Source organism: Haemaphysalis longicornis, unplaced genomic scaffold (genome assembly GCF_048455015.1).
Source record: "Haemaphysalis longicornis isolate Haplotype H1 unplaced genomic scaffold, Haemaphysalis longicornis Haplotype H1 scaffold_3, whole genome shotgun sequence".
NCBI lineage: Eukaryota > Metazoa > Arthropoda > Arachnida > Ixodida > Ixodidae > Haemaphysalis > Haemaphysalis longicornis.
The window spans coordinates 440,520-465,033 of NW_027526335.1; the positions used below are offsets into that span (position 1 = coordinate 440,520).

The following is a 24,514-nucleotide window of genomic DNA, read 5'->3' on the forward strand; positions in this document are numbered from 1 at the left end:
CAGCCGAGGAGTAGGTCATGGCTTGTGGTTCGCGGGGTGCTTCCGACGGCGTAGAAGTTCCCAGTGCGTTTTGGACTTCTTCTCGGATTACGTCGGTCAGGGAAGCCACTTGAGGTTGCGGCGTCGTTGGAAAAAGCTTCCGAAGCTCCTCCCTGACCACTGCTCGGATGGTCTCTCGCAATGTATCGGAGCTTCCATTTGCAGCACCGATGGTCTCCGAGAACAGCGCGTTGACAGGGCGGTCGTACTGCCTCGTTCGAATTTCTAGCGTCTTCTCCATCGCGGCCGCCTCAGACGCGAATTCGGCCACTGTCTTTGGAGGGTTACGGACTAGACAAGCAAAAAGCTCTTGCTTCACTCCTTGCATTAGAAACCTGAGCTTCTTTTCCTCGGTCATTTCAGGGTCCGCACGATGAAAAAGTCGCTTCATCTCTTCAACGAAAATCACGACTCCTTCGTTGGGGTGCTGCGTTCGAGTTTCAAGCAAAAGCGCAGCTCGCTCTTTTCTCACCACGGTAGTGAAGGTCTTAAGGAACTCCCTCTTGAATTGAGTCCAGTCGGTCAAAGAGCTCTCATGGTTCTCGAACCAAGTTCGAGCAGCATCTTCTAAGTAAAAGAAGACATGCCGGAAAGTTTCTTCGTCGTCCCACCTGTTGAAGATGCGGACGCGCTCCAACTTCTCCAACCATTCTTCTGGGTCTTCTGCGGGGGCTCCTCGGAACGATGGCGGTTCTCGGGGCTGCTGCAGGATGATTGGCGACGTTGTTTCTTGCACCATGGTGTTGGTTGCAGCGTTCCTTCTCTTGGGCCCTTCTGGCAGAAGACCGAACTCGGGCGGTAAATCTTGCAGGCGGGGGCTGGCTCTTGTTGGACTGGCTTGGCGGCTTTTCGAGGTTGTAGTGGGCATGAAGGGTGCGTACCCAGCACCTCCACCAGATGTCACGAAGACAAGGACGATGCAGTGGTGTTGAATGAGAAACACGTTTATTGGAGCGAACTTGTGCTCCCCTAACAACTCAACAGAATACAGAGGCGGCGAAGCAGCGGTCAACAAAGTGACTTGCACAGGCGAGTGTCGTCGAATCGAATGCCCCGGCGTCCGCACTGCAGGCTTTTTATCTTTTGGCGCGCGTGGTTCTCGAAACGTCGATTCGCATCGAGAACATAGTAGATCCAAGAAGATTATTCTGGGCTGTTCACGTTAGATCGGAATGCTCTCCCTATCACAACAGATAACACATGCGGCACAGAAAGAAAGAATGGAACACGTGCTTCCCTTGACGCAGAGATAACACAGACCGGCGCAGCCGGGCGGTAAAAGCAAAACACAAATAAACAAACCCAATGTATGGTTCGCGGCAATATCGTCATATGGCACAGGGAGCCTCCAGAATAAACCAGAAACTGAAATCAGAGGGCCTTATCACATACCGCACTCTTCCAACGACACATTTCATCGCTTGTTGAACAGCTAGCCTACCCTGTATACATCCAAAAATGCGTCCGCCGTACGATCAGCTCTTCGTTGAAGTAGAAAAACAGAAGGAAAGTGAACGCGAGATTCATGTGTGGGATTACTAAAACGTGCATTGCTTGATTCCGCTCAGCATTTGTACACGGCGTCCCCCTCCCCGCCCCCCCCCCCCCCCCCCCCCTTCCACCGATTTCTCGCGAAATAGCAGTGCATTTCGCGTATAGTTGGTCTAGTGAAACCTGCCTGACTTAAGTTTAGACGAACGTCTTTAGCATGCCAGAAGCTGCACTGTTTTTTTCATTTCCGTTAGAGCTATTATGTTTCTAAATTCCGCATTGGCACAGCATTTATTTTTCTGTGATTTTATTTCCTTGGGTTCTTGCTATATGGCGTGTGTGGGCACATATTTAACGGCGCACAGGCTTGAAATATACTTTACATTTTCGCATGGTTTATATTCTTATAAAAGGCATAAGTTATTGTCCGGGATTGGGTAATCACATCCCCGAAACATATTTTTCTGCGGCGTATATATGCGAAACGAAGCCGCATTCGTTGTCCACGCTGCAAAATGAAGCCAACCTCTCATTGTGCCAGTATCAGATCTAAACGAGGCGTCAGTAGAATTAATTTGTGCCTGATGTTTTGGAGGTGACATGGGTGATATGTTGCTGCCGTCGCCGACGCCCGGAAGAGCGGCGACGAAGCGCGCAGAACCGCGTCCCCGGGTAGCTCTTGCAGGCGATCGCGTACTCTACGAAGACGCAGCTGCTTTTTAAGTGACCTAAACGTACTCTTTGCCTATAGTCGTCACCGTAACAAGTTTTTTTTGGGGCGCGGAAAGGCGAAAAGAAGCGAAATAGAACCAAAACACTGCACGAGGCCCTATCAGCCACGCAGCGCAAATCCCGTCAACACCGCGGAGAAGCGGCGGCAGGCGGCGCAGCGATCGCGAAGCTCGAGGCGTATAGGAAAACAACACCAGCTAGCCGCTGCACATGATCCTGGTTTGGGAAATTGTAAAAGGAGCCTAGCAGGAACCACACTTGTTTAAATGTTCTTGGTTCTTTGTTTTAATTGTTTGTAACGTGGGTGTAAATAGTTAAGTGTAAATAAGGTGTAATTATTTTATGTTTATCGGTGTACAGTGTGCGAAACAGTATGCAGTTTTAAAATGATCGCGCAGTAAAATGATGCTGTGTGGCTTAGTGCTTTTCTGAGAATCGCGGTCGCGAATCCTGTATTTGCACGCTTTCCGTTGACTTGACTGAAGTTTTAAGACATCTGTCATGTGTGCTTCGTGGGTACAATTTGGGAAAAAAAACAATGTAAATGTTTGCGCACGCACGATGCTGTTTGCCTCGTATGCAGAACTTGATAGAAAAATCAGCAAAAAAAAATCAAGAAAAAAGCAAAAACATTGACCTTAAGCAGAAAGCCTTAAGCACTCCGCTCATTCCTCAGTTGATGCAACACAATAGAAAAACCATCAAACAACGAAGAAAAAAGTATCCGCCCGCTAGCCTAGATTGAGCACGGCATGCGCGGTCTGCTGGGTTGGCCAAATGTGATGAAAAAATGAGCAAACAGTAAATACACAACGTAGGTACCTTTCCCATGAAAAACCTTGGTACATTAATAGCATTCTCTACTATGTTGACACGAAAAAAGAACTGTAGCTCCCCGGAGACTTCCTGACGCACGCCTGCCCGCCGCTTCCCGAGGCGAAAAAGCGCTCGGGCGGGGCACGCGAGCGCCACCTCGTGGGGTTGACACTAAGTGCCTCACTCGGAGGCGGCCACTTTTTCCACTACCCAAGTATTCTAGTTCACTATAGCATGGCCCCTTAACTCTTTCGCTACCGCGCCTATCAAAATCGATCAATTTGATCGATACTTTTGGGAGCGCCTTTTCATAGCGTTCCAGGCGTTTCTCGAACAAGTAAAGCTGTTCGGAGTTAGATCAGAAAATGGCCTTTCAAAATCAGTTTTGTTTTCATTTTTGCAACGGAAACGTGATTTTTGACACGCTTTTGAATCACCTGGGTGTGGAAAAGGGGCGTGGTCATCGCGCGTCACAGCTACCAACGAAGAATGCGTGCAACTCGTAATTACTCTGCACCAGCGCTTGTTTTTTGCTATCAGGGCGTGAATGAGGAACTAGCAAACGATTTTCAATCGTCAGGTTCGCGCTCTGACAGTAATAATCCCAGAAATCGGCTGAAAATGTCAAGCAGTGCCTGGTTGCAAAGCTACTTTATGATTTTAGGCAGTTTTATTGCCTTTGCGCACGTTGTTCTAAGTACTGTGGTAGTTCTACTTACCCCAGGACCATTCGCAAACAGTTTACAACAGTTTTGGTTTCGTTTCTGCATCGCGAAATTCATATTTAGCGCTACTACGCAGTTACCCAACTTCAAGGCTACCTGCCATGGCGCCTTAAGCGTCCGCGACTGATCCTCGAACAAAGCACGGCGCTCCTGATTTCCCCCCACCCTAACCCGATTTCTGCGATAAGAACTTCAGATGCAAGTCAAAAGGTCACACCCAGCTGCCAGATATCTGTTCCGCCGAGGACAGCGCTTCAAACCGGCCTTACACTGCCAGCTGTTCGCCTTCCAGTTTCATTTCCATGCGAGGGTATATCCGGGTGTCTAATGTTGCTGCTTAGTTGAACTGTCTATTCGGAATGAGTCTCTGATAAGTTTTTGTACTGTTTCATTTGAAAAATGTTAGGTGGCGCTGCAATAGAGGAGGCTCGTTGTGCTGATATTTTTCAGCGCGCAACTGCTACTCGGCCAAAGATCGCAGGGCACGATTCTAGCTCATCATACCTCATTTTTGCGAGCAAGGCTACAATTGTGAGTAAGAAGATGATAATAAAGCTCAGCTTTATGTTTTGAGAGATAACTGACCATGAACGACAACAAGCATCAGCCACGGCGTTCCGTTTTCAACTTCATGCATGTTTTTTTCCGCATCGCGTGCCTGTCCCAAATATTGTGCTCGCTGTAAATGCAAAGTCAGCCATCGGCAAGATGTTTTTACGTTATGTGGGGGCAAATTGGTGCCTCTGATAACGTCAAACCGCCAGATTTATTCCAGGGAACCACCCGAAATTACACATTTTGAATTAGAGGTTCGGCTTCACCGCATGACACGAGCACCGTGCGTGCTAACATTTTCTTTTATATATCTGAAAAACTGTTCCGCGCAAGTCAACATTTTTTTTAGGGTGTGTTGTTGAAATGTTTCCCTACAAAATGTATATTCTAATTTTTTTCTACTACCGGTGGTTTGATATACACAACTCATTTTTTATCATTTTTTTCGACAACTTGACAAAAATTTTGATTTTGATATTTTTTTTCACAACTATGACATATGAAAACCTTTAAAAAACTGGAGTTATTGGAAAGGCCGTTAAATAATCTGCATGTTGTGCTCCTGCAATTAGTGCCTAACCAATTTTTTAGCAGAAAAAAAAAATGTTTTCTTGGACCCCTAAAAATTGGTCAATTTTCTGCGGTAGCGAAAGAGTTAAGTGGCTGCTGGCTCGTCTAGTAATGGCTACAATACTTTCTTTTCTGGGTGGCGCTAGCTGCGCGCCACTTCTCTCAATTTCACTTGGAAATTGGCGCCTGTTTTAAAATCCTCGAATCCAAGCCGACCCTGGCGTTTGACATATCAGTATTTCAAAAAAGCTATCGGCTAAGATTCGAATAAATAAGGAAACTGTTGGCTCGTTTGCCCAGTTTGCCATTTTCGTTGTCGTCGTTTGCAGGGTGGTGCCACAGTTACTTTTGATAGGGCCTTCATCCTTCACTGCTGCCTTTTAAGTTGCTGCCCTGAACCAGTCCACTTTGCTGCGATGGCGACGCTGCCGACGACGGCTGGCCAAGTTGGTATGAAGTCGCCTTTGAGCTCCCCACTGCCCACAGTGACAGGGACAAGAAAGGGGATGCTTACCTGGGGCACTGCAAATGTGGAGTGTCCTTCAGCATAGTGGCTGTTGGCCTTGCTGCAAGGAGTGGTTGGGCCGCCAGTGACTGTGGGTGCCTCCTTCCCCCAGGGCCACTGCGTGATAGTGTTCAGCGAGGAGGGCCACTACCTGCGCAAGATTGGCTGCGACGGCATGACCAACTTCCCCAACGGCATCGACATCAGCGACGCGGGGGACGTGCTGGTGGGCGACAGCCACGGCAACCGCTTCCACGTGGTGGTGTTCTCGCGCGACGGCCTGCTCCTGTCCGAGTTCGAGTGCCCCTACGTCAAGGTCAGCCGCTGCTGCGGCCTCAAGATCACCTCCGAGGGATACGTGGTCACGCTGGCCAAGAACAACCACCACGTCCTCGTGCTCAACACCCTGTACATCGTCTGATGAGGGGGCCCGGGCGCCGGTTCACCCCGCCTCCGAAGCAGCCGGCCCGTTGTTGTCTCCTGGCCACCCTCGTTCCTCCCTCCTGGCATCCTTTTGGTGCACGCCTGCCGTGCTTGGCGGCAGGCGCGAGGAGGAGGAGGAGGAGGGGCCCTTGTTTTACTTCTTCCAAGTGCCTTGTTGTTTGCTTGCTGCTCTGCGTTTCCCCCTTTCGGGCCCACACCTTGCTTTGCCTCCTCTTCTTCTTCATGCTTCCCCCCTCTTTTTATTTGGCTCAACTCCTTCCCGGGCATTGTTATTTCTGTTAGAAGGGCAGGCGCGTGTTGCATGCTTGCTGCCATTTCAGCCGGAAACTTTCGTTCAAAAGCCTTCTCCTGTGGATTTTAGGTCTTTTCTGTTCTTTGCTTTTGCTTTTTATTATTTTTTAGTGCAGCTAGTTTTAAAACGGGAGTTGTTTTGGGCGAGCATTTTCCCCCTGGCTTGTGTGGCTGACATTGGATGCAGTCAACTGCTCGCTTGGCAGGCACAGCCACCTCCCCCTCTCACCTGCTTCCTTTTTAAAGCCGCCGTTTTACGCATTCTGTTGCCTTTTGTCCTTGTCCTTTTTTTCCTCGCACAGTTATGAGTATAGCTAGGCAACCCAAAGACGCAAGCGAGTGCCACAATGTTTGTTTTGGCTCCCTGTTCTCTCAATCTCTCCACGAGTGTGCCCCTGGTTCACCCACCTTTTTACGCTCCCGCTTTCGTTTCCTCCCTCCGGCCACCGACTGTTCGCACACGAGCTTGAGAAGACACACAAATTGCTAACTGTGATATTCTTAAAAAAAGCATTTTTTTGCCGTGTAGTTGTTTTCTCCCACCTTTTTTTTTTCTTTTTCATACCTCACTCTCTTAACTTTCAACCTTTCTTGATGTCTGGCCGGTAATCTCAGCTTTACGGTTTCGTCTTTTTTACCATTTTACTTGGAAACACTTTTTTGGCCAGTTCTCTTTCTCACTCTCTCCCAGTTTTATTTCCACAAGTTTGCACGCCCAGTTCTCTTTCTTACTCTCTCCCAGTTTTATTTCCACAAGTTTGCACGCCTACATTCTTGTAAGCTATTCCAGTACAAACGTCGTCGTCTTTTTTTTTTTTTTTTTTTTCATTTTATAATGTTGTTTTAAATCTTAACGGCATGTCGCCAAGTTTAGGCGCGACTTCCCCTGCCTTAGCCGGAGGAGCTCATTTTGTGTGCTCCTTTTATACTATTCTGGAAAGCGGTCTACTTAGTGTGGTGGAAGTGGAAGGCGGCGTGTTTTAGCATGGCTGGTCTTGTTAGAAGCAGCTACACGTGCGTGCGTGTGTGTGTGTGTGTGTGTGCGAGTCTCTTTGGGGACATAAGGATGACACGCGTTGCGTAGCAGCATAGCGTGCACTTTCACAATACTACTAGCCCCCGTGGCCTTATACGTGCCACTGTAACTAAATCTCGCGCTGCGTCTCCCACCCTTTCAGTCAGCCTTAACTTTTCTGTCACGTTTCTTTAGTTTAGGAATTTGGCTCTGCCAAGACTTTTATAGTTCAGTTTCCGCCCTTTCATCTGACTCGAAGGCCCTTGTTGCAGCAGGCTGTCTGTTGAAGCTCGTTTCCCTTTACTAGTACCATGCATATCGCCACCTTAGCCTTTCTTCCGAGAAAGTGAGAGAGAGCTATTTTTGATTAGGCCTTCCTTGGTTCCTGCTACGTATTCTCAGGTTTGCATTGAATACACACCAAGACTCTGATGGTCCACTAGGAGGAACATATAAATATATAATATAAATATATATATATACACACACACACATATATATATATATACCCTCGTGCCTAGTCCTTTTTACTATGCTTTAGTGGTTTTTTATACACACATATATATATATATATCTATAGTATATATACATAGACGAAATGTGCCATGTGGGACGACTCCCAGCTGTCTTCTTCTAACAGTGAAAGAAAAAAAAAGAATCACCTGTTGCGCTATCTGTACCGGTATCACAAGCTCGTTACAAGTGTGCGGGTGCAGATGATGTGCACCGTGGAGGCAGCAGCCGCAGCATTATACAAAGGAGATTTTTGTCACATAATCTTCCCATTCTCAAGCCACTGTGTCCCCCCTTCCCCCCGCCTCCTCCAGCTGACTACTTGCCCTTACTCGTGCATGTGGAGAGCCAAAAACATACGACATGCTCAAGCGGCTCTTGTGTCTTCTCACGCCCCTTCTGCCCTTGTCACTGTTGTGTCCCACCCTCCCCCTCGGGCCAACGAGCAGCTCTGCATTGCTTCTTTGTTCTGGTTCTTTTTATTAGCCTTGGTTGTAAGGAGCCATCATTCTTGTTTGGTGTGTGTGGGGGGGACATTTTTTGCAGCACACGTGTGCATGTGTACCACTTGTTTGCGGGGCTGGCTTTGTGGCCCCCTTTTTAAAATTTTCCCTCCTTGTTGGTCGACGAAGAGAGTGGAAGGAGACGGTGACTCGTGGCTGCTTCGGAGGTGGGGACGTGTGCGTACAGGGATACTTCTTGCGGACTTGCAGTGAACGGGGAGCGAGATGCCTGTGAAGCTTTACCAGGGCGTCCTGGTTCTTGGCAACCGCCAGCTTGTGTTTGCTCCTCGATTGCTGCTTTGTTGTTGTTTTTTTCCCCCTCCCCTTCCCCCGTCCTTTTCTTGGAAAGAGCATTTCTCTTACCCACGTGTTTCTGTTTTCAGAAATGAGTGGTGTGGGTGAGCACTAACAGTGCAGCATGTGTGAAACATGAGTGCAACTGACTCTGGGTTGTTCGTAGCACGCCTCTCTGTCTCTCTTTTTTTTTTTTTTTTTTTTCCGTGCGCCTAAAAATTCATAGTCACAGAAAGCTTGATTGATTGAACTGGTTATTCCTGTTCAGCCTGTTCCATCTTATTGTACTTTACCCCACAATTACATCCCACTGAGCCGTAAGACTATTGTTAGATTGATGAGACTGCTCCATGCACACGCTCGTAATGAGATGTTGTATTGCGCGCCGACTGGTGTGCAAATGTTTCGGTGCATACCTCAATTAACAGCCGCTTGTCTAGTAAGTACCTCGATTGGAAAACATTTGGGCAGTCGCTGCCCTGGGCTGAGGTGAAATGGAGTGCACCTTGGTTTTGTCAGCCTACCGGTTGCAGCATTCACTGGCAGCGGATACAAATTCCTGTTTTCTTTTGCTCTTTTTTACAAGTGAGGAGAGCTAGCTCCTGGGATGTGCTTTTTTTTTTTCCTGATCTATACAGGGACCTTCATCATTTATATTTTGTACGTATCTTTTTTCTGGCACGAGGACTCCTCTCTTCTTACACAGTTTTTCCAGCTTTGTTTGGGGGTCACCCTCGTTGCCACTGTTTTATTTCATTTCCATTCGTTCTGTTTACATGCAGCGTCTGATGCTGCATCTAGCGTGCCTGATGTTACGTATGGGAATGCACTATACACATGCCGTATACCATGTTATGAACGGTGAAGACGCGGCCACCCTGCGAACGGCGTGTGCCTATAACTGCCGCTGCTACGCTTCCCACAAACTGGACCTTTCCAGCGATGGTCGGGGGGAAAGTTGGCAACCAGAGGCTCCGGCAACATTCCATGGCAGCCATTTTTTTAGTTTTTGACTGTTGAGGTGTTAACATGCTTTTCTTCTTCTTCTTCCTGCGTATGCACCGCTTCGTCCTTGGCGTCTCAGGGGCGCTTGTGTCATCCGCTGACGCTGCCAGGTGCAAGGCACGCTGCCATCCTGCCCGCGGTTCAGAGCCAGTACAAGTTATCCCAGCAGCACTTTGGCGGCAAGATCCATGTTGCTAAACAGTGTTCATTTTTTGCGTCTCTTTCTTCTCCCTCTGTCCTTTAAGTTCCCCCCTTATTTTAGAGCGTCTTTTCACTCCTGTGTGCCTTCGTTGTTTTTTCTTTGCGGGGTTGTTGCAAGGCACCCGCACGCGTGTTTGTGTGTGCTTACATTTACATGCATCTAGTCAGATTCTTGAGCACGTTTTTTTTTTTTTTTTTTTTTTTTTTTTTTTTTTTTTTTTTTTTAATGCTGTGCGAGCTTATAGAAAGGCGTTGGCAGTGAGTTAGGAGTATGAAGCAGCTTTCCTTTTGGAGGCTGGGCTTCTGCACTCCTGTCGTTCCTTTTACACTTACCGTACTTTCCTCTGCTTTTTTTTTTTTTTTTTTTTTACCCCTTTTTATTTAATTTACGGCAATCTTTTAATGCTATTAGAAAGTTGTACCTTTTGGGTGCATAATGGGTGGGCCTTGGCAAAGTGCTTCACCAAAGAGAGGTGATTTTTGTCCTTGTTTTACATGCAGGTGGGAGGGTGGAAGGGCCCTTTTGCCATCTTGTGTTTCTCTCTCTCTCTCTCTCATTGGGGGAGTGCATTGTTTGGCTTTTTGCCCTGTGGTAATAGTAGCCGCACTGGGTGTGTGTCTGTGTGTGCTCAAAGCTGTGTCCGTAGCTCCACGTGAGCTTGCAATCAGCAACAAAAGTCGCTTCAGGGCGAGAGTTTCGGCCTCAGAGGAACAAAGTTGAGCATAATAGTAGTACTCTGGACATTTACTTTTTTCTCTCTCTCTCTCTCTTTGTCAGCTTTTTTTTTTTTTTTTAAGCTTGTAGAGGGCTCTTATTTCTGCGCGTGTGTTTGGTGTGCCTGTGTGCGAATATACGTTTTTTTTTGTTTGTTTATATAATTGCTGTTTTACAAATCACTGTGACGAGACTGTGACACTCATTTTATTTCTCAAGAGGTTGGGAACAGACATTCCCAACTGACAAGCCTTTATTTGCACGTAGTCTGCCAATATTAATATACACGTGGATGTTATACTATTGTATATTATACATTGCCCGAAGGGGTTTGTTTTTTCTTTTTTGGAGGGGGGAAAAGGCAGTATTTTTTCCCACGTTTGTGTTGCAGGGTCCTTAATCATGTCCATTCTTATTTTGCGTCTTTCAACGAAAAAGAGTGAAGTGGTTCTTGAAGTGGAATGCGCCACTTGTCTTGACTCGACAGAGGTCAGAGTCAGGACGCGGCATCTTCCGTCTTCTCCCGCATTGATATTTTTACAAGCCATGCAGACCTTGTTTTTAGCTTTTTTTTTTCATAACCTTTCTTGGCGAGTAGCTTACGGTATTGCACTGCTTTAGATTATTGTTCTTGACATCTTCAAGGTCATCCCACATACTATCACACCATATCTGCTAGTGCCTTTCTTTCCGTTCTGCTTCGCGCAAGGAATGTATTGCACGCGTCTCCCATCACCTTCCCCTCTTGTCCACAGCTGAAACCACGACTCACCATCTATGCACGCTCCTATTTTTAATCTCATCAAAACGTTGCAGTGATGACGATCGTGCTTCATTCCTGAAAGGAAGACGAAAATAGTCTGGGAGGTTTAGGGTTCGCTTTTTCTTCGATTTCCGCTCTCGCTCATCATCGGCCCCTACTCTTCATTTGTACTGACTTGTGTCTACTGCTTGGCTGTTTTTGCAGCTTCCACTACCAGACTAGTCCATTTATATTGAGACAGTGTGAAGTTTAAGCTTACAAACTTAGTATCGAAGACTGCGTGAGTGAGATTTAGGGATGAGGGAGAACCAGTAATAACCACCACGTGGCAGCCCCTTGTTTTTTGTCATTTAGTATTTGAACGACCACCCCTGTCCCTGCACCCGCCATACCTGCACCGCCCCCTCATCTCTGTCGTCGGGTCCTCTTAGCAGCAGATTGTGTCGGGTGTGTGTGTGTGCGTGTCCAAGTTTAAACCACACAGTGAACAAGAGGCTAGGCGTATGTGTAGGGGAAGAGAGCCTATTTTTTTGTGTTTTTTCTTTCACTCCTAATCTATGCAAAGCGTTATTTTGCCTGTGACACACTTGCAACACTGGTTGGCAAAGCTGGAAGCACTCGAGTCAGTATTCCTGGGGGCGGCCTGCCATGCCGCTGGGGGCATTTTTGTTTTCTCTCCTCGTCTGAGCGCCTTTATCTCCCGCGCGCAGCGTGGCATCTTGCGCCTCTGTGCCGACGTAAGGACGCGCAAGCAACTGGAAATAATCGTAGAGCAATAAGAGAGGCCCGCTTGCGCGTGGCACTGCCCCTGAAACCGTTGTTGTGTCGGCCCGCTGGGGCGAACCTGACCCAAAGCCTATCGGCTGCTTTTTCCTCTTTAATTGGCGCTAACTGTGCAATCGGAATGCTGGACAGTTCTTTTCGCGTGTCCGTTGGCATGACTCGTCTTGTGTTGATGTGACTGTGGTTCAGTGACAATGACCATAATTTGTCTCCACACAAGTAGTGCCATTGCTTGGTGCCTTCTGGCACCGAACTGCACGTGAGCGCCAGCAGAACTATGTGATCAGTCCCTGGATAGCACTCGTGCTCGAGTTCAGTTTCTGTTGCGCCTTCTGTGGGTGCCTCGCAATATCAGTTGGATCTTCCGTGCTTCATCAGGTTTTGCAATAGAGTGGCGCAGTTCCCCAAGTTTGCAGTAACCGCAAGACCGCAGATGTGTGCTGAGAAAGGCTAAAAATAAGTGGTTGCTGGCTTTGGATCATGTCTGACAGGGTGCAAAGTGTGCTTGCAATCTTCTCTCTGGGGATGTTGTGGAAAAGCATCTCGCTGGGCGGCTGGTAACTGAGGGGGTCTGAAGACCGTTTAATCTTTGTGGCTTGGGGAGGGCCAGAGAAGAGATGCTTTCGCATTACTAGCGCTTCCAGTGTTCCAGGGCATTTTTTTACTGCGCTGTAATAACTTTGCACGGGGATTGTCTTTTCTCTCGTGAAAACTGAAGGAAAGCAGAAGTGTAGACCAAATTTCATTGGGCCACCTTTGTTGCAAGCGATGTCACGAGGTAGTTCTGAAAAGTGTTAAAAAAAAGACGTCTGAGAAATGCGCGAAAAAAAAAATGTTATTTTTTTCTCCCTCTTTTCAATCCCCCAATGTTTCCGTGGTTTACACTTTTGAGACATTTAATGTTTATGTATTTTACACAAGCACTGATATATTTTTGGTGCTGTTTTACAATGGCAAGAATTAAAAAGTGGTGAAAAAAATACAAAAAAAATATAGATGGGCAGTTCACGTATGCTTGTGGACGGCAAACATGTTACTAAGCAGAGCGAGAGAGGGTAGTAGAGTTGTAAAAAAAGTGCGAAAAGTCAGAGCAGCCATTTTTTTGCCATCCAAGTCGGATCTTGTTGAGATTTTCGCGCTGGCTTTGTGCCTACCCGCTGTTCATTACACAAGTGGAGAAACGAAGGAGGTGGAGAAAAAAAAGGCAAGTTGAAGTATATATATATATATATACATACATATATATGTTGGTACAAAGCAGTTTTTTCTTGTCTCGGCTGCGTGGCTCTTGCAGGTGCCCTCGACACTATTGTCTGGGTGTTTGCTGAACCATGCAGCCGAGATGCTCGGTTATATTGCATTTACTTGTACTATTTTTGGAACAGCAGTTAAATGGAGATGATTTGTAACAATGTTTCATGTTAATTCCAATAAAAGCAGTTGCAACCGTTACTGCAGTGTTTTGTCTTCACCTGCATGTTGGCATGCGTCGCACCTGTTTTGGACAGGCGTATCTCGCAAGGTAAGGAATTAATACGCAAGGAGATGGTGGATTGGCGAGAGAGTCTAGCCACATTTCTGTTGTCTAAAAGCAGTGAAAAAATTCGTAGTGGGTTGGAGCTCACCCCCCTTCTGTTGTCAAGAGTGGATTCATCCCACTGGTTTTAAAGGAGCCATGAAGACAGAATACAAGTTTGTTTTATTCGAAAGATTTTGCGTTTAGAGTGCCCCCAGCGCTTGTCCAGCAGCAAATGATGCCATATTCACTGAGAAATTGATCAATTTAGGTTAAAATTTTGATTCTCCCGCCAAATGGTAGGTTTTCGTAGTCACAAATGACGTCAGAAGCGCGTGCATTAAAGCGAACTTCCACTGCGTCATTCGGGTTTGCGGCCTTGCTGTCCGTGAGCCCTCCCAGATGGCGCTGCTATAGTCATCCACAAACCGTTGTCCGCTGTTGCTTTGTTTTTGAGCGTATTTGCACCTGGCTTGTTTTTGTTACTGTAAAAAGTGATCGTCTCATGAAACCTGGGGTATCCTCGACAAACAGGGTCACGTAAGACAACGCCGCTTACGCCAATCGGCCAGTGGCCTGTAAAACAACTTCAAAGCGGCAGAGTGCTGTGCAGCTAAAATAAGCATAGTGCACCCAGTACCAACAGCAGTGCGCATCGGTACTTCTATGCTTACGTGCGTTTTTGTAACTTTCATTGTTTTTCGCGCCATTCTTACTGCTGTAAAATGAATATGCATTACACTTAAGCGCAAATAGTTCGTTCGGAAAGCCTATAAGCCGTGCCTAATTTGCGCTTTTTCCCAGCCAATCGCACAGCTGAGCTCATGTGACATCATAGGTTCTGTTGCGGGAAATGAGCTAGTGGGTCGCATGGCCATTCCGTTTTTTCCTAGTTATGTAGCTTATTTGAGCGAAGTGTGCGTTAACGGTGGTGTCAGTATGATTCTATCGAGGCAATCTTTCGAATGAACCGAACTTGCGTTTTCTCTTCATGGCTCCTTTAAAGCTATTTGACAGGCCATAAAAAAAAGACTGGCTGGAGTGGTGCGAGGAGCAATAAGACAGTGACAGTGATTTGCCAGAACACATGCCCCCCCCCCCCCCTTGCCAAGGCTAATTTATTTATTTGTTTATTTATTTCGGTACCCTAAGGGCCCGTCAGGGCATTACATAGGGGGGGATTTTCTACAACACAGAATGCAAAAAAAGTACAGATAAACAATTGATACAAGTGTGAACACAAAAAAACATCGCAAGATAAAGGTACACAGGCGGCGAAAAAAAAAATCACAGCATATCCACCGGGGTGAATGATGATGAGTGGGCGAAGCTCCTGAGGGGAAATCATCGGTAAAACCGTGACTCTTCAGTGAAAGTTCGCCCACTACATCTGTGTCCGAACGTAACGTCTAGAAAGTCTCGCTTAAACCGCGCGTCGGCACCTTGGGGCTGAGCTCGCCTGATGCGTTTTGCAGACGCCTCACGAGCTCTCACTGCATCGGGGTCTGCCTGCCGATACGCGCGCTTTCTCGCCGCTTCCCGTTCTCTGACGTTTTGGAGATCCTCTTCGCGCCGCAGCCGTGCCGCTTCGCGTACGGCAGGGTCCTCGCGCCGTTGCCGTGACGCTTGGGCCTCTCGTTCTCGAACGCTGGGATCTTGGCGGCGTCGTCGCGCAGCCAGACGACACGCTTCGGCCTCCCGCTCTCGTACGGCAGGATCTTGGCGGCGGCGTCGCGCAGCTTCACGGAGCGCTTCTGCCTCGCGGGCTCGCACATTTGCAGCCTTATCCATCGGGCGACTCCGAGCGCGCGCCAACAGCGAACGGATTTTATTACAACGCTCCCCGCCATCTAGTAAACAATCCAAGAACTAAACTAGAGGTAGCCACGCCATCTAGTAAACAATCCAAGCGCATCTTTTCATCATATACAAGTACCGCCATCTAGTAAACAATCCAAGAACTAAACTAGAGGTAGCCACGCCATCTAGTAAACAATCCAAGAACTAAACTAGAGGTGGCTACATACATACGTCGAGGATGGACAGACCCACGCCCTAAGAAGCTTCGCCCCTAAAACATAGAACAGTATAAACGGTGTGACCAAATTTACTAAGGAAAAAGAAGCGCTACAGGAAGAATCACAACAGCACTTTCCGCTTGAAGGTGACCGAGTAACGCGGCCTCAAATAAAGAAGCATCTGCTAGGGATGCTATACTGGCGGGTAGATGGTTCCAGTCATTTATTGATAGGAGGAGGGGAGATGATTTGAATTTTTCTGTCCGGGCAAAAACTGGTGACACCTTGTGCGCATGATCAACACGTAATGAGATGTGATGCGCTGGAAAAATATGCTTTGAGGAAAATAGCGAGCCGTTGTAATACAGTGAGTGTAAATAAACAAGACGAGATAATTTACGACGCACGTTAAGGTTTAGAAGACCTAGAGAATTTTTAAGGGCCGATACACTTTGGTCTTGAGAGTAAGAACGCGAAATTAACCTTGCAGCCTTGTTCTGGACTACCTCGAGTAGGTTAGTCAAATTATCTTGATGAGGATTCCAGATGATCGATGCGTATTCTAGAGATGACCGGATCAGAGTAGTGTACGCATGAAGTCTAGTATCAGCATTGGCTAAAAATAAGCTTCGTTTAAGAAAACCTAATTTTTTCAAAGCCTTATTGGTAATTGATTCTATATATGAGCTCGCCATGACAGATCAGACGTTAAGAAGATGCCCAAATATTTAATTTTAGTTACGTTTTCAATAACAGTGCCGTTTACTACATAAGAGTTCGTAGGGGTTCTAGAAAACACAGAAAATGTCGTGTTTTCTTTTCTTTGGTATTTACTTGCATTTGCCATCTCTCGCACCACTCAGTTAGCTTAGTTAGGTCATCCTGAAGATCAGTAACATTATCTGGGGTAGATATCTGCCTGTACAAAACACAATAATCAGCAAAAAGCCGTATAGTTGAAGTCATGTTAGTGGCAATGTCATTTATGTAGACCAAGAAAAGCAAAGGACCCAAGACAGAGCCTTGGGGGAACGCCAGATTTGACACATGCGGTCTTTGAAACACAGTTATCTATTATTACTGATTGAGAGCGTTCCGATAAGAATTCTTTTACCCAGCTAGTTACGCTTTCATCAAGTTCCAAGGCGGCCAATTTCCGGAGTAGATGGTTGTGAGGCACACGATCAAAGGCTTTGGACAGGTCAATGAAAACTGCATCGATATAATTCTTGGTATGTAAGGCTTCATGAACGTCTGTTAGTAATTCAAATAACAGAGTTTGACATGACCGTTTATGCCTAAAGCCATGCTGATTTTCGAAAAGCAAGTTATTCGTATTTAAATGTGACATTGTATGGGTGTAAATGATGTGTTCGAGCAATTTGCAGCATATGGAAGTTAAGGAAATTGGTCTGTAGTTGGAGGGAGAATTTGTATCGCCAGATTTAAACAGAGGCTTTACATAAGCAAGTTTCCAATCCTCTGGAATGCATCCAGTGTCTAGAGCAGTGATTCTCAAATGGGGGTCCGCAGACCCCTGGGGGTCCGCGAGAGCATTTGAGGGGTCCGCGAAGCCTACCTCAAAGCTTTTACTCGAAGCTTTTCTCGATTTTGCCAGCACTTTCTTGCAATGCAAAAAATGTAGCTTTGTCGCATTACATGTACGTTTAGTTTCTCCGCGTAGCACCTATTTTAACAACTGCTTTTTGCACGACAAGCCAGCTATGAGAAGGAAAAAAGCATACACAGAAGAGGCAATATATAGGTGTTTAGAAGAATTTTAAATTCAAGAACGGATTGTTTAACATGGTGCGCATCGTCATTAGCGTCAACCATAAAAGGCGGGCATCGAATAAGTGTGTGGGCTACGTAAGCTGCAAGTAGAAATTGTTTGACATTATGACACCCAACAACATATGCTCCATCGTGGGGTCCCCCATCACTTTAGCAAGCCCAAAAGGGGTTCCCGGGGCAGTCATGGCTGAGAACCACTGGTCTAGAGAATGCTGAAATACTAGCGAAAGTAAAAAGGCTGAGCATGGAGATGTTATTTTTAGAAGCTTTGTTCCGATACAGTCAGGACCTGGACTTGAGCTCAGGGGCAATCTGTCGATTGCGCGAACGATACCATTTACAGTAATTGATAGGCCGTGCTGGGTGGATGATCAGTGGGTGGGCTACGTTACAGGATGCATCCATCGGGGATTCTAGAGTAAAAACATTGCAACATTGTTCATTAAATAGATTAGCGCATTCATCCAACGGGAGAGCAGTTCCGTTACTTTGCTTGAGCACATGAGTCGTTTGCGAGTCTTTCGGGTTAACAGTTCGCCAGAAGTTTTTAGGGTCAGATTTTAGTAAATTAGGTAGAGGGTGATTAAAATATTGGTTTTTATCTGCTTTCAAGGTGGCATCGAATAAAGCCGCTACGTGCTTATAGGTCTGCCAATCCTGAGGTCTGTTAGATCTTTTTGCCTTCCTATACGCTCTTTTTTTTTTCTGCTTAAGCACCTCTTTGTGCTTACAGTGAACCAAGGAGCTTTAGTTCTTGTTCTAATTGTGGTTTTGGGAATGCAAGCCTCTTCTATCTCTCTCAGTTTATCACGAAAAATTATCCAGTTTTGGTTGGCAGTATGGTTTATAAAATTTGTTTGGAAATGCGATGAAAAGTTGGACAATAATCCAGTCATTTTCTCGGTATCGACCTTTTGATAGTTACGAATGTACTTTGCGGTTTTGGTTTTTATCGGAAGCGGTAGGGAGAGCAAGCAGTGCACAAAACAATGGTCACTCACTTCTTCCAGAATGCAGGTATTCGCATTGATAGGTTGATTTGTGAAAAACAAATCCAAAATATGGTTACCGCGTGTCGGGGCATGCACAAGTTGCGTTAAATGGAACAGCTTTAATGACGAAGAAATTGGGAACATTCCTGTCGACAGATTGTGGGCTTGGGGAAGATGATTGCCAGTCTATATCGGGGTAATTAAAGTCACCGCCTAATATAATAATGCATTGTGGAAATCTATCGCAAATTTTTTTCAAGTGAATCGTGCAAATGATCTACGAAATCTGAGCGGCTGCACGGTGGACGATAGCACACACCAATCGCATATGTTAATCCAGAAAATCTCATTGTCACCCAAAGCAGTTCAAGAGGAGTGTCAAGAGTGAAAATAGTGGGCAGATAATTACTTTTTACTGCTATGATTACGCCTCCTCCTCGAGAAGCAACCCTGTCTTTCCTAAATATAGTGAAACTATTTGATAGCGATAATTCTTTGTTCTCGATGCTGTCTGAGAGCCAAGTTTCGGTGCCAAGTATGATTTCAGCTGAACACACACATGCCATTGCTTCTACAATATCAAGTTTGGGAAGTAAGCTGCGGAAATTTGCCAGAAGAACAGAAACTTCGCGCTTTGGACTATCTAAGGCTGGAGGGTCAAGTCCACGCTTCCTTTGAGGTGCCCGTCAATTAGAGGGACCAGAATTCTGCGATGCCAACTGAACAACCTGCCCGGAAGTAGCATCGTAACGATAAGTTATACCATGCAACTGAAGGTTGTTAAAGCGGGTATAATAACGCTCATTATTTGCACGGTTGCTCTTGGCAAAGTCCCGCAGGTTTTTGCGTTCCAACTGAACTTTTTGCAAGAAATCCTCTTCGAGCCATACTTTTGGCTCCAAGTCTTTTAACTTAGGACCATTCCGGAGTGCATCAGATTTTAGTCTTAAAATTCAAAAACTTGACAATTATTGGCCGTGTGAAGTCTGGACGGGGCTGGCCGACGCGATGGGCATGCTCGATATCATTAGGCTCCAACTTAGTCGTGAAGAACTCCCGTACAATATGTTCATTCGACGTATAATCCTCCTTTTCTTCTTCAGACAAGCCCTTGATAATAAGGTTGTTCCTTCTCATCCGATTGTTTAGGTCGTCCACTGCATTAACTAGCTCCTCATTTGCTCGTGAAATAGACACCTTCACCTCCTCCACGGAACCACCTACAGTAGTAACATCTTTCTCAATCTGGAGTACACTTGCTAGATTGGTTTCAATGACAGCAACTCGGGTCTTAATGTCGTTCATGCCTTGTTTCATTTCTTCTAAAACAGCAGTCGTGTTTGCATGCTGTTTGTTAGCTTCTGACATAAAGCCCCGAAGTAGCGGTGCCAAAACGTCCTCAATCTTTGGCCCTGGGTTTGTTTCAACGTCTCCAGCGCAAATCAGGAGCGAGGAGATGCACATGAAAGCCAGGAGTGTACACGATTTAGGAAGCGCTAAAATCAATCTGGATGCACCGACAGGGTGAGCGATGCATTTTCCATCTAACTTGTGGCAGGCAAGAACGGTGCCAATTCTAGCGCGGTACAAGCTTACATCAATACCCATCATGCCGATGTAGCACAACAGACACGAAGGTTGAAATTCTCACTTTTTCGACGTAAAAAAAAGGCAGGGGATCAACGGCCACCAAACATTCGTAAATATTCGACTAGACGAGTAAAAAATGCATACCTATAACCGAGCAAGAACACGTCTTAGCACCTGGAACAGCGTGGCCGCAATCCCGAAGGGTCGAGGCAGCTTCGCTCCTTTTGTAGTGTCCCTGGGCGCTCTTTCGGCGATGACGTCAAACGGAAGGGCCAGGCGTTAGATTGTGAAGGGTGATTTGATACAGGATACGACGAACGGCTCGTGGCAGATATCTCGATGAACAGCAGCCATGCAATGCAGAGGCACCGCACGCACGAGTAGAATGCAGACCTATAACCGAGCAAGAGCACGTCTTAGCGCCTGGAACAGCGTGGCCGCAATCCTCTTTGATTTAATTCCCCATTCGCAGTTTTGCTGTTACTGTAGTACAGTAGCCGGCCGATTTTTCGGAGCTGGAGGGGAACGAAAAATAGCCCTAACCAAAAAACAGTCTGAAAGACCCGTGGGTCATTACTCCTTGGGACAACTGGCGGTTCCTCGGGAAAGTCCGAAAAAACTGGCGGCTACTGTATCCGCATTGTCTCAAAAGGGTGGTGCTTTCTCCTTTTACTCACGAATTAATAGATTTCAGATCTGGCTTAATTCCGATATTCCGATAGCCCTATATATGTACCTGGACTACGAGCTTGTCGTGACCTTCCCGGGTATACATGAGCTCCATCCAAAGAATCGAGGGGAGGGGAGATCTAGTGCGGACGGGAGGGGTTCGCGGGAGCAGGCCTATTCAGCTCCTCGATCGCGGCCTTCCGTCAGCCCGACAAGCGAGCGACCCACTGGTGGCTTGGACGGACTCGTATGACGCCTTTCGGGTGGCTTGACTCGACCCTCCCTCGTCAAGCATGCGATGCTTCTTGACCACGCTGACCTTTTGGCATAACAAAAATCAATATGGTGGTAATCTAGCCGTCATCATAAGCGATTGTGTTGAGCCCCTCATCCACGTTCAAAACGCTTCCGAAACCTCTGGAAATGGGTATTCGCAGTTGCGCCGAAGCGGCGCTGCGAAGCGCGTCTCCATGACGTCGGCTTGGGGATTCTCGCATTCGTCGTCTGCTTCACTTGGGCTCGCTTTCCCTGCTGTTTCTTTGCACTCGGTTGACGTCTGATGCTTGTCCGCACCACATTTTGCGTGTGCGTAACTTTATATCATAATCAAAAAACTTAAAATCGCATACACTAGCTCAAGGCGGAATTTAAAGTACAGTCTTTGATACCGCTGAGTAAGAAGCACTGCCGGCGTCGCCCCATTCCTTGTGCAGCCGGTCATTTGTGAGGCGCGAAGAGTCGGAGCTAGGGGTCAGCTACTGTATCGAGCAATCTTTCGTACAAATGAAGCAGCCAGAAGCTTCTAATAACCGGCGACAGCGAAAATGCAAGACGAAAACAAATTCCAGGCCTTCGCGGCTGTCGGCTTTGGCAGAAGGCATTACGATTCCCGGTAATCGTATGTATGGTAAATTAGTTTTTGCAACCTTGACGAACGCTTGAAAGTATTGTATCACATCACTTTACGTTGTCATGGCATGAAAGTGTGTCGACATGCACTATGGGCCACAAAAACTGTAGGCTGAGTTCCAAATAACCCACTTGTGTGTATAGGCGCGTGCTGGATTTATACAGGCTTCTAACCAGTATTGAGGTTTTTTGAGCAAAACGAGCCACGTCCACGGTAAAAATACAGTAACTGTTTGTTCAGAGCTGGAGGGATATTTCGTTACATTTCCCACGGCCATATCTTTTCAATACTCAGATAAGCTTTACAGGAAAGCTGCACTCAATAGGCGGAGGAGGAAAAAACTTTATTTAACCGTGAAATCGAGATGATTAGTGGGCCGAATCCTCAGTCCAGGACAAGAGAGTAAGAGTAATTTTGTTCTTTATGCCTTGAAATAAAAGTTGGAAAACAATAAAGAGCTGCTTGGAAATATTCATCGGTTTCGTTTCTTGTTATATATGCACGTAAATACGCTTTTTAATGCACCACAGCATCAAAACGGGGGATTTCTAGCGCAGGCACTGCTGCCTCTTACAAGCGGAGTGTAGCAGACGACAGCGGCGCGAGTCCCTGAGCCGACGTCAGAGCCAGGGGGCGCCACGCCAATCAGCGGCTCGTGTCAGCTGTCAGCACATGTGTCAGCAGAACACGAGAGAGCACGAGGTGGAGAGAGAGTTGCTTTATTGAAAGAGGAAGAGAAGTCGAATCAGCCGATAGCTGCCTCTCGTGTCGAGGGCACCTCGATCAAGACTGAGTCTAGGAGGTGGATGATGGACAGACATGTCCTCTTTCCTGTCTATCCACCTCCTATTGGCGGTGAGATGTTTGAGTGGCGCCCCCTGGATCTGACGTCAGCTTAGGGACCCGCTCCGCTGTCGTCTGCTACACTCGCCCCGCTGCTACACCCGCGCCGCGGTCGTCCGGTTCTGACTGGCAGCAGTCCCTTTGCTAGAAATCGCCCGTTTTGATGCTTTGGTGCTTTAAAAAGCGTGTTTTCAATCAGATTCTGACGGCTCTGAATAATTTCAAGCTTTGTCCCGCACAATTTTACAACACACGAGGAGAGAGAGAACGACTTTCAGAGAGCATCGCTCAGACAATCGTGTGTAACCCGCCCTCGTCCTATCTAGCGTATTTGCGAGTTTCAGCGCTCAGAGCTCCTGGACAAGTATTCAAAATGCGTATGCTTCCCTTAACTATTTCTGAGATGCTCTTATGAAGACTCAACAGTCTAATGCTACGCATCAAGCAGCGGGTCGCGCAGCAGGAAATAAAACGGGTGTTTTCTCTTTCTTTCGTTGTTGTTAGATGAACGTTTTTTTTTTTTTTTTCTGTGCCCAACGCATTCATTTTTCTGCACCGTCCTAAACGTCCTAGGAGGTTTGGGGATGTTTGCGAGGCTCACAAAGTTCGTCTCAATATTCAATGCAATAAGATCTGTGCTACGGCGCAGATAACGTTGTCCGCAGTACTCGAAGGCGGCTTTTGTGCACCTAATTTCTATCGAACCATCGATATCGTAACGAACTCGATCTCAACCCGAAAAGTTATGACATGATTACGGTGTTGAAAACTTGATATACTTGCTAACTAACGCAATCGATAGTATACATGCCAATTTTCAGTATAACACAATTCGAAACCAATGAATATGTCCAGACAGCTCTTTATTGTTTTCCAACCCATTTAGTCACGAAGAACAAATCCTGGCCTACTCGGGATGACGTTCGGTGAATTGAAGAATGAATCTTACTCTCTCGTCTTGGACTGAGGAGCCTGCCCACTAACCAGCTCGATTTTACTATTAAAGTTTTCTCCTCCTCCTGGTCCTCCCTCTCTTGAGTGCAGTTTTACTATAACGCCTATCTGAATATTGGGATGATATGGCTGTGGTAAATGTACCGAAATATCCCTCCAAATCTGAACAAACATAGCCGTACTGTATGTTTGCCTTACAGGTTACTCGTTTTGCTCAATAAGCCTGCATGCTGGTTACAAGCCTGGTATAAAACCAGCACGCGCCTATACACACAGCAGGCTATTTGGAAATCAACCTACATTATTTGAGCCCCATAGTGCATGTCGGCACACTTTCATGCCGTGACAACGTAAAGTGACTTGATACAATAGTTTCGAGTGTTAGGCAAGATTGCCAAATCTGTTTTACCTTACATACGATTAGCTGGAATCGTAATGCCTTCTGCCAAAGCCGACAGCCCCGAAGGCCTGGAATTTGTTTTGGTCTTCCATTTTCGCTGTTGTTGGTTGTCAGCCTGCGGCTGTTACCTTTGTTCGAAGACTGCTGAACACAGAGGCTGACGCCTAGCTCCGACTCTTCGCGCTCCGCACAGGACCACCTTCGCAGCAATGCTAGGGTTGCCACCTTTCCCCGAAAAAAAAACCGGCCCTTCAGGAGGGGGGGGGGGGGCGTGGCATATAGAATATGTGTGTTGAAAAAAAGACGCCATGTTTTTGACATGAAGTGCCATGTGCCATGTACTGTAGCGTTTTCTTAGAGAGGAATCAACATAACCTTTGTACTGAAAGTGATTGAGAGCTTGGTTATTGCTCTGTATGCGCTTCACTGAAAAGTAACCGCAAATGCTGACGGCGGCAGCAGCATTTCGTTGTTTTGTTCCTCCCTTAGGTCCCCCTCCATCTCAGGCAGCGCGCTCGCCCGCGTATTTTCTCTGCTCGCGTGTCTTTGCGCAGCTTGTCGACACATATTTATCGTCTTAGTTGTTGAATTGACGCTTATAAAACGCCAAAACGGACATAATCACGGCACGAGGGCCGAAAAACCGGCCAATGACGGCCGGTTTTAAGTATGGACCGGCAACCGGCCCGCTCTTTAAAAAACCGGTCGGGCCGGTCCAAAACCGGGCAGGTGGCAACCCTAAGCAATGCATGGGCGACGCCGGCAATGTTTTTTTCCGGAGCGGTATCAAAAACTATACTTAAAATCACGCCTTGAGCTAGTTTACGCTGTTTTAAATCTTTTGTTACGAAAAAAAAGTTGCGCATTC

The 24,514-nt window shown here is 46.7% G+C and overlaps 1 protein-coding gene and 1 long non-coding RNA gene across 3 annotated transcripts in view; one reads left to right on the forward strand and one right to left on the reverse strand.

Moving 5' to 3' along the window:
• Mei-p26 (E3 ubiquitin-protein ligase meiotic P26) overlaps nucleotides 1-13,412 on the forward strand; it is an 89,522-nt gene extending 76,110 nt beyond the window's left edge. For both annotated transcript variants that reach the window (XM_077702076.1, XM_077702077.1), the window contains one exon: nucleotides 5,546-13,412. In XM_077702076.1, the coding sequence (XP_077558202.1) occupies nucleotides 5,546-5,854 (309 nt within the window). In that variant the 3' untranslated portion in view covers nucleotides 5,855-13,412. The remainder of the gene's footprint in view (nucleotides 1-5,545) is intronic.
• A 122-nt stretch (nucleotides 13,413-13,534) lies between these two features.
• Nucleotides 13,535-20,960, reverse strand: LOC144173824 (uncharacterized). The gene is made up of 3 exons (XR_013323391.1): nucleotides 20,607-20,960; nucleotides 20,015-20,263; nucleotides 13,535-17,701 (listed from the first exon to the last, which is right to left on the reverse strand). It is a non-coding gene; the product is annotated as an uncharacterized LOC144173824 (long non-coding RNA).
• Between the last annotated feature and the right edge of the window lie 3,554 nt (nucleotides 20,961-24,514).